A 10,180-nucleotide genomic window follows, 5' to 3' on the forward strand; every position below is an offset into this window, starting at 1 on the left:
GAGCGATTTGGCTGCTGCATAAGTTAGTTTGCTCTGGAGCCATCCTTCCTGAGCGAAGACAAAAATGTGTGAGCTGGAGGCTAAAACATGGTGAGTTAGCTCACACTAACTCAGCTTAGAGGGAACATTGCTGGCTGGCAGGGTAGCTATTATGAAGCTTCCTTACACAGGCTGTGGAGAATGTGATAGAGAGATCTTGTTTGCCCTCTCTCAAGCAACTAGGATCAGGGGCATCCATCGAAGTTGATGGGCAAATATACAGAGGAAAAGAGCAAGAGTCCAGGAGCACCTTAAAGACTAACAAAATTTGTGGCAGGGTAGGAGCTTTCATGAGTCACTGCTCACTCCTTCAGATACAGCCAGAACGTGAGACCATCTGTCCTATTTATTGAAAGTGGAGTGATTTCAGATGCTGAATGACAATAGCAGGTGAATGACACTAGCAGGTGTGATTGGATTAGGTGTGATATGCAGAGGGGTAGTAGGTGGTTTTTGCATTGTTTATCAGACAGGAAACCTAGGTCTTGATTCAGTCCAGGTGGATGCATTGTCTAGCTGTATCTAGAAAAGTGAGCAGTGACTCACGAAAGCTCCTACCCTGCCACAATTTTTGTCAGTCTTTAAGGTGCTACTGGACTCTTGCTCTTTTCTACTGCTACAGGCAGGTGTGTGTTAAGTGCCATCAAGTCATATACAGAGGACATTCATTGTTAACTTGTGGTGCCCACTGCCTCAATAGTGATGGCCACTAGCTTGTGTGTGTGTGTTAAGTGCCATCAAGTCACTTTCAACCTATAGCAACCCTGTGAATGAATGGCCTCCAGAATGTCCTATCCTTAACAGCCTTGCTCAGGTCTTGCGATCTGAAGCTGCTCGCTTAGATGCTTCAAAGAGGAAGGTTTGGATTGGGGCCGCAGCTCAGCAGTAGGGCCTTTGCTGTTTGTGCGGAAGGTCCTAGCTTCAATCCCCAGCATCCCCAGGCACATCACACACATGAGATGTTAGGGAGCTTCTGCCAGTCAGAGTGGACAGTGCTGATCCGGACAAACCAGTGGCCTGACTCAGCATTTATTTATATTTATTTATAATATCGATTTATGAATCGCTCTGTCCCTGAGTACTCAGGGCTCTGAGCGATGAACAACAGCGGTAAAATACATCAAGATAAAAACAGTTCCCAACAATGAAACAGTTTACATGAAAACAATTCATAGACGGCATTATTGGATTCTAGACTGCGTCGCTGCTTCCTAAAAGGACTAGGGCAGTGATGGCGAACCTTTTAGAGACCAAGTGCCCAAACTGTGACCCAAAACCCACTTATTTATTGCAAAGTGCCAACACGGCAATTTAACCTGAATACTGAGGTTTTACTTTAGAAAAAACAACTCATACATTAACTTAAGATGATCCAAACAAAGTAAGGAAAGCAATCCCAAATGCTTTCATTTACTTAAAATTATTTGGCAGAGAATTCGACACTTTCATGATGGTCTGGGTCTGGCTGGGGCGATGGCACATGTGCCCACAGCGTGCCACCTCTGGCACCCGTGCTATAGGTTCGCCACCACTGGTCTAGGGGAAACATAGCTGGAAAAGAAGAGAAGAAGAAGAAGAGATTGGATTTATACCCCGCCCTTCACTACCCAAAGGTGTCTCAGAGCGGCTTACAGACTCCTTTCCCTTCCCCTCCCCACAACAGACACCCTGTGAGGTAGGTGGGGCTGAGAGAGCTCTTGACAGACACTGCTCTTTTTCAAGGACAGCTCTTATCAGAGCTACGGCTTGCCCAAGGTCATCCAGCCAGGTGCAAGTGGAGGAGTGGGGTATCAAACCCAGTTCCCCCAGATTAGAGTCCGCGCACTTAACCACTGCACCAAACTGGGGAGGAAAGGGGAGGAAAGGGTGTGCCAGCCAAGATGGTACTCACCGCTGGCCTCAACCAAAGGCACGATGGATCATCTCTGCCTTGCAAGCCCTGTGGAACTGCATCAGGTCCTGCAGGGCGTGGATGTTGTTTGGCAGAGAGTTCCATCAGACCAGGGGCCAGGGCTGAAAAGGCCCTGGGCCTGGCTGAGGACAGCCAGATGTCTGTTGGGCCGGGGATCGCCAGTAAGTTGTTCTCGGCAGAGAGTAACGCTCTTCGTGTGTTTATGACCAACCCAGTCGGTGGCTGAATGGAATCTCCAGGCATAGTGACAACGTACCTCTAAATGCCAGTTGCTGGGGCAAGAACAGGGGAGGCTTTGGTCTGTGCTCCGCTGCTTTGGATATTCTGAGGTCTCTGGTCAGCCGCTGCAGAAAGCATGGGCCTGAGCTAAGTGGACCTTTGGTCTGACGCTTTCGTTATGGACTGGTGACTTCTGCGGACTTAGCCGTTTCGGGTGTGGACAGTGTAAGGGGAGGCTTTGGTCTGTGCTCCGCTGCATTCTGAGGCCTCTGGTCAGCCGCTGCAGAAAGCATGGGTCTGAGCTAAGTGGACCTTTGGTCTGATGCTTTCGTTATGGACTGGTGACTTCTGCAGACTTAGCCGTTTCGGGTGTGGACAGTGTGCTGCTCACTTAGCGTACTGTTTGTGGCTTGTCGAGATTAGAGGGTTGCAAAAGTGTTTGGAAACTTCAGTCGCTGCAGAACGCAGGAGCCAGGATGTTGACTGGAGTGGGTTAAGGGGGCAGGTCTACACTGGCTCCCAGGGGACAATTCAAGGTGTTGGTGTTAACCTTTAAAACCCTATATGGTTCCAAAACAGCATATTTGAAAGGACTACTTACTCCTAACCTGACTGCTACGGTCGTCTTCAGAGGCCCTGCTTTGGGGGGCCTCTGCCTTCTGAGATTAAGCAAACAGCAACCCAGGAGAGGATCTTCTCGGTTGTGGCACCGAAACGCTGGAATTCTCTCTCCCGAGAGAATCGCCTGTCCCCTTCTGCTGTTGTTTTCTGCTGGCCGGTGAAGACTTTTCGGCTTTGTCTGGCATCCCCCTCCGTGATCCTCCTTCCTGCCCTATGTTTTAATTGCAATTTTAATGTTTCCTATGTGTGTGTTTTTGCTTTGGTTTTAATTGCTTTAATGATGTGTTTTTGTGTGGGTGTCGTGTAAGGGACCGTATGATGTGCTTTTAGCATGTTTGTTTTAACTGTCAGCAACCTCGGTGGCCCTGATGAGGGCAGAAAGGCAGGGTATAAATGTCGCAAATAAATAATTAGATGCTTAGAGGAGAATGGGAAGGGTTTGGGAAAGGGCATGAATGTTTTGGGACCCTGCCTGTTTGCTTTGCTTCTGTGTTTAGAACTTGGGCCACACCAAAGCACAAAAGTGGACGGGCAGGAAGGATCAGGGCCGGAAAGCGTCAGACTGTCTTCCTTAAAAAACAGAACAAAGTCTGAGTCCAGTGGCACCATTAAGACCTCCAAAGTTTAATTCTGGGTATAAGCGTTTGTGTGCTTATGTGCATACACGTGAAAGCTTGTACCCAGAATTAAACTTTGTTGGTCTTAAAGGTCCCACTGAACTCAGACTTTGTTCTGTTGGTCTCCTCTGTTGTTTCAGACCAATGCAGCCACCCACCTGAATCTTCCTTTAAAAATATTTAACATATTCCACTGCATGTAGAAAGCATGTCCTCACCGGGGGTAACTGTAGGAACAAACACTGAAATATTTGTATCATTTTAAATTTTATATTTAAAACCTCTTTATACGGCTGTTCTGCGCAATCAGGGTCCCTGAGGGGGGCTACATAAAAAACATTAGAACAATTAAAAGCAACATTAAAAACTTTAAAATAATTCAATAAAAACAAATAAACAATACCAGAAGCAAGGAGGAGGGCCAGTAACACTTAGTGGGGGATTGCTAAACGAAACCGACGGGTCTTCACCCACTGGCTGATACAGCGTTCAAATCCAAAATGAGATTTAAAATTATGGTCTTTTTATTAAAATAGCTTTTATTTATAACTAGTAATAGATAACATAAATAGCCGAAAAACAACCAATACAGCTACACGCAGCATTGACAGCTTTTACATTATACAAGCAACTAACAAAAGTTTTAGTGACAACTTCAAAGGCCGACTTTATATAAATAATAAATATACAAGCTATAACATGTTTACAAGAATTTGATAGACTCATGAACATAACAGCATTAAAGAAACATAAACTGTATCTACTCCTGAGGAACCTAGAGATTTGTGTAGAGCATCTTCAGATGCAGATAGAAACGAGTACTATTTTGCCTCGGAACCTCTATGATCTGACTCGATTTGATGTTGGGCTTCCCAGTCAGATATTTTGCCTGTTTTTGTTTTATTTACATAGTACGCTGCCTTGAGTTCTGCAAGGTAGAGAGGTAGAAAGAAAGAAAAGTCAATACAAGCAGTATAGTGCTATCCCCCATACTCTTGAAATGTACAAACATGGGAAATCACAAATAACATTCACTCTAAAGCTTCTACACTTGAAAGCAAATAGAACAATCAAATTCTAAGCATTTTTATGTTGAAGGGGATGACGTAAAAAGCCAACCAGTCACGCACACACACCCCAGTGCAATCCTCCGTACTTCTGAAATCGAAGTGCTGCAGCCCCCCATTTTGGCCTGAAGATCCCCATTTCAGTTTCACTTCTCATGCAGTTTGGACCCATGAAGTTTTATCTTTATGTCCTCTTCCTAACTCCATGCATCAAATGTTCCCCGTCAAAGGTACGCAGTCTGTTGTTTGTGTGCTGGTTGTGCAAAAGTGGCATTAAAAGAACAAATGGATCGCCAACACCAAAAATGGACAAAATGAAAAAGGTTCAAAACGACACAATTAAAAAAATAAGAAGAAGCCAGTAAGGGCAGTTTCATAAAAAGAATTCTGAGAAGCTTGTTAGACATACTGTTTATTAAAATATTTATACCCTGCTTTTCCTCATAGTTCAAAGTGTCTGATATTGTGTGTGATACGTGCCATCAAGTTGCTTCTGGCTTATGGAGACCCCATCATTAACAGCCTTACTCAGATCTTGCAAACTGAAGGCTATGGCTTCCTTAATGGAATCCATGTCATGTTGGGTCTTCCTGTTTTCCTGCTCCCTTCAACTTTCCCTAGCATTATTGTCTTTTCCAGTGAGTCTTGTCTTCTCAACATGTACCAAAATACAATAGCCTCAGTTTGGTAATTTTAGCTTCAAACTACATTTGACCTAGAATCTGCTTATTTTACTTGTCGTGAAAAGAGTGGATCTCAAAAGGCCTTAGGATATTTGTTTTTGTAAACTGGGACAGCCTTATTTTCTCTTTAGTCAAGCAAAGTCTCTTGATCTTTCTGTAGCATTTTGGGAGTTTTTTCTCCCCTGGGACTATTCTAGCATTTGGGGTTGCCCAGACATGAGATGGATTGACTCAGTCAAAGAAGTTGCAGAATTCAGTTAGGGAATTCCCTATCACAAGGTGTAGTGCTTGACACACTCTTAAATGGGTTTTTAAAAACAACTTAGACAAGTTCATGGAAGAGAAATCTGCCATCCATTTTGGTACCCCACCTGTTGAACACTTGTGTGGGTATCATGCGGGGCGAGGAGTGTGCGTCCTCCTTAAGGTTTTCCTGGTTGCGCACCCGGTTTTGTTCATTCTGAAGGGAGGGAACTTTCCTCCTGCTTCCATAATGCTAGGACTCAAGGTCACCCTGTCACATTGATTGGCTACAGGTTTTAACAACAGATCAGACAAAATATTTTGTTTCTCATGTTCCAAACCAAAGATTTACTGGCATGGAATGAAGGGGGTGGGGAAGCTACAGGTGTCTGGTGTGGACACAATCTCCCCCCACCAAGACCACGTTGTTCATGGCTAAAGGGATTCTCCCCCCCCCCCCCCCACCACCCCTCGTCGTTTCACCCTGTATTGGTGTTTGGTTGGGTTTTTTTTCTTTCTTTTTTTGTATTTTTGCATTTGTGTGTGTGTGTGTAAGTCATGGCGACCTCTGGCAACTCCTACTGGGGCACGGAGGACATTCGGAGAAGTGGCTTGATAGCCTGCCTCTGGCCTCCCGGCCCTGGTGTTCTCTGGAGGTCTCCCATCCAAATACTTGCCAGGGTCGGCCCTGCTTAGCTTCTGAGATCTGACAAGATCTGGTTTGCCTGGGCTGTCCAGGTCAGGGCGCCTGTATTGGTCTATTGACAGTTATTAGCCGTGGTAGTTAAATAGAGCTTCCAGGTCCAGAGGGGACGTACCTCTGATTTTCGGAACAAACAGGGGGCAGCTGTTGTGTTCATGCCAGTTTGTGTAGACGCATTTGTTTGACTGCTGTTGGGAAGAGCAATGCTGGCCTACATGGATCCTCTGAAGGTTCTCGTGTTCCTATGAATGGATTAAGGTTGTTCGAAACAAAACAGTTCAGCATTGAAAGGGTTGTCTGATGACTGAAAGGCATGATTGGCAGACCTGTGCGTAGCCGGGCCACTTGGGAGGGGCGGGGGAGGGATTGCATGCCTGAATATTCCCCGATAGTGAAAGAAACACCCTTCTCCCCAACACAGGAGCATCCACGTGTGTGACATTTCCCCCCACCGGAGACTCTCTGTTAATGTCGCCCTGCGGTCTGGATCACACAGGCTTGATCTGTGCATGTGGGCGGGAGGCTTGTGGGCAGCCAGTCACTGCACCCGAGATGACCTTGAAGCCTTCTGTCCCTCCCTGGGATCTCACAAGTCCTTCTCCTGCTTCTTGGCTCCCCCCCCCCTTTCCCCTCCATCAGGACATCCTCTTCGGCTTGCTGAAGCAACTGTTCCAAGAGAAGAACCCCCCCGACAGGAAAAAAGCTCTCAAGGTGGTGGTCATGTCGGCCACCCTGGACACTGACAAGTTTTCTGAGTTCTTCGGTGGCTGCTCGGTGGTGGACATCCCAGGAAGGAGCTACCCAGTGAAGGAGATCTTCTGTGACCTCGTGGGCCCGAGGGATGCCGGGGGCTCTGCTTACGTGACAGAGGTGACGGCTTGCCGATCGGTCTGATTTATGTAACGTCAGGCTTCTTACTTTCAAGCTTTGGGAGAAAAGATACATGGCAGCCCACATCGGGGGGGGGGGAGCTGGCAGTCTGTGGGTGCTGTAACGCAGGTCGTGTGTGACCTCGCGTGGCTAGCTGGTGGGATTCTCTCTTCGCCCCTCCTCTGTGACATTTTTAGTCCGTGCTTCCTCCAAGGACTCCTGGGGTATGGCTTTCCTCTCCTTCAGTGGAGAGCTAGACTGGGGTGCTGGTTATTTACTGAGCCGAGGGAGTAGCTAGGAGGCGGAAGCCAATGATGTTGGGGTGTGTCAGACTGGCCCCAGGGGATTCTGGGTTGAAATCCCTGCTCAACCATGACTCTAGACTGGTCACTTTCTCTCGCTCCAGCCTTTGCTTCACAAAATGGAGTTGGGGCAGAACTTTGTACCTTACCCTGGCCTGAGCACCTTGGAGGAAGGTTGTAATAAAATAAAATTGAAAGATAGATCCTCACAACAACCCTGTGAGGTACGTACGCTGGGTGACTCAACAACCCTGTGAGGTACGTATGCTGGGTGACTCAGATAAGGTCATCCAGCAAGCGCATCCAGATAAGGTCATCCAGCGAGCGAGTGGTTAAGGAAGGATTGGAACATAGTTTGGTGTAGTGGCTAAGTGTGTGGACTCTAATCTAGAAGAACCGGGTTTGATTCTCTACTCCTCCACTTGCACCTGCTGGTGTGACCTTGGGCAAGCCATAGTTCTGTCAGAGCTGCTCTTGAAAGAGCAGTTCTGGAAAGAGCTCTCTCAGCCCCACCTACCTCACAGGGTGTCTGTTGTGGGGAGGGGAAGGGAAAGGACTTTGTAAGCTGCTCTGAGACTCCGAGTGAAGGGCGGGGTATAAATCGAATCTCTTCTTCTTCATCTCCTTATACCCAGTCCAACAGACTAACAAACACCGGCTCTCTACCTTGTGGAGTTGGGAAGTACTGTCAAGTCATGGCTCCCTTATAGGGGGAACCTGTTGGGTTTTCAAGGCAAGAGACATTCAGAGGTGGTTTGGCATTGTCTGTCTCCGGCTCTCTACCTGCAAGCACTCTATTTCCCACCTCTGTTCTTCATTTCTTTCTCTGTGATCTTTTCTGGGTGCATAGAGGGAGGAACTGGAGAGAGCACAGGAAGATTTTTTTTTTCTTTAAAAGTCATGACTTCCTGATTGGTGGTCCTCCAGATCACTATTGGGAAGAGGCTAAAATGCATTGCCACTTCCAATTTGGTGTAGTGGTTAGGAGCACGGACTCTAATCTGGGAGGACTGAGTTTGATTCCTCACTCCTCCACATGCAGCTGGTGGCGTGACCTTGGGTCAGTTACAAGTTCTATCAGAGCTGTTCTCTCATGAGCAGTTCTCGAGAGAGCTCTCTCAGCCCCGCCTATTTTACAGGCAGTGCTCCCTCTAAGCTGTGGAGTTTTCTGAGCAAAAATTCTACTTTGTGAGCTACTGGCATTACAGATGTGAGAGAGCGATTTGGCTGCTGCATAAATCAGTTTGCTCTGGAGCCATCCTTCCTGAGCGAAGGCAAAAATGTGTGAGCTGGAAGCTAAAAAACTGAACTAGCTCACACTAACTCAGCTTAGAGGGAACACTGGTTAGGGAGTGTGGACTCTAATCTGGGAGAACCGGGTTTGATTCCCCAGTCCGCCATATGCAGCAGCTGCTGGTGTGACCTTGGGTTAGTTACAAGTTCTGTCAGAGCTGTTCTCTCATGAGCGCCTGGCCTGAGCACCTTGGAGGAAGGTTGTAATAAAATAAAATTGAAAGATAGATCCTCACAACAACCCTGTGAGGTACGTACGCTGGGTGACTCAACAACCCTGTGAGGTACATACGCTGGGTGACTCAGATAAGGTTATCCAGCGAGCACATCCAGATAAGGTCATCCAGCGAGCGAGTGGTTAAGGAAGGATTGGAACATAGTTTGGTGTAGTGGCTAAGTGTGTGGACTCTAATCTAGAAGAACCGGGTTTGATTCTCTACTCCTCCACTTGCACCTGCTGGTGTGACCTTGGGCAAGCCATAGTTCTGTCAGAGCTGCTCTTGAAAGAGCAGTTCTGGAAAGAGCTCTCTCAGCCCCACCTACCTCACAGGGTGTCTGTTGTGGGGAGGGGAAGGGAAAGGACTTTGTAAGCTGCTCTGAGACTCCGAGTGAAGGGCGGGGTATAAATCCAATCTCTTCTTCTTCATCTCCTTATACCCAGTCCAACAGACTAACAAACACCGGCTCTCTACCTTGTGGAGTTGGGAAGTACTGTCAAGTCATGGCTCCCTTATAGGGGGAACCTGTTGGGTTTTCAAGGCAAGAGACATTCAGAGGTGGTTTGGCATTGTCTGTCTCCGGCTCTCTACCTGCAAGCACTCTATTTCCCACCTCTGCTCTTCATTTCTTTCTCTGTGATCTTTTCTGGGTGCATTGAGGGAGGAACTGGAGAGAGCACAGGAAGATTTTTTTTTTCTTTAAAAGTCATGACTTCCTGATTGGTGGTCCTCCAGATCACTATTGGGAAGAGGCTAAAATGCATTGCCACTTCCAATTTGGTGTAGTGGTTAGGAGCACGGACTCTAATCTGGGAGGACTGAGTTTGATTCCTCACTCCTCCACATGCAGCTGGTGGCGTGACCTTGGGTCAGTTACAAGTTCTATCAGAGCTGTTCTCTCATGAGCAGTTCTCGAGAGAGCTCTCTCAGCCCCGCCTATTTTACAGGCAGTGCTCCCTCTAAGCTGTGGAGTTTTCTGAGCAAAAATTCTACTTTGTGAGCTACTGGCATTACAGATGTGAGAGAGCGATTTGGCTGCTGCATAAATCAGTTTGCTCTGGAGCCATCCTTCCTGAGCGAAGGCAAAAATGTGTGAGCTGGAAGCTAAAAAACTGAACTAGCTCACACTAACTCAGCTTAGAGGGAACACTGGTTAGGGAGTGTGGACTCTAATCTGGGAGAACCGGGTTTGATTCCCCAGTCCGCCATATGCAGCAGCTGCTGGTGTGACCTTGGGTTAGTTACAAGTTCTGTCAGAGCTGTTCTCTCATGAGCTGTTCTCGAGAGAGCTCTCTCAGCTCCACCTGCTTCACAGAAGCTGTGGAGTCTTCTGAGCAAAAATTATACTTTGTGAGCTATTGGCATTAAAGTTGTGAGCAAGCAGTTTGGCTAC

The 10,180-nt window shown here is 47.2% G+C and overlaps 1 protein-coding gene across 1 annotated transcript in view; it reads left to right on the forward strand.

Annotated features, from left to right (window-relative positions):
* The window catches only part of DHX40 (DEAH-box helicase 40), a 51,529-nt gene that overhangs the window by 6,435 nt on the left and 34,914 nt on the right, over positions 1-10,180 (forward strand). The window contains exon 4 of the mRNA XM_015426278.1: positions 6,744-6,974. Coding sequence (XP_015281764.1) covers positions 6,744-6,974 — 231 coding nt within the window. The remainder of the gene's footprint in view (positions 1-6,743; positions 6,975-10,180) is intronic.

Source organism: Gekko japonicus, unplaced genomic scaffold, assembly GCF_001447785.1.
Source record: "Gekko japonicus isolate JY-2015 unplaced genomic scaffold, Gekko_japonicus_V1.1 scaffold476, whole genome shotgun sequence".
Lineage (NCBI taxonomy): Eukaryota > Metazoa > Chordata > Lepidosauria > Squamata > Gekkonidae > Gekko > Gekko japonicus.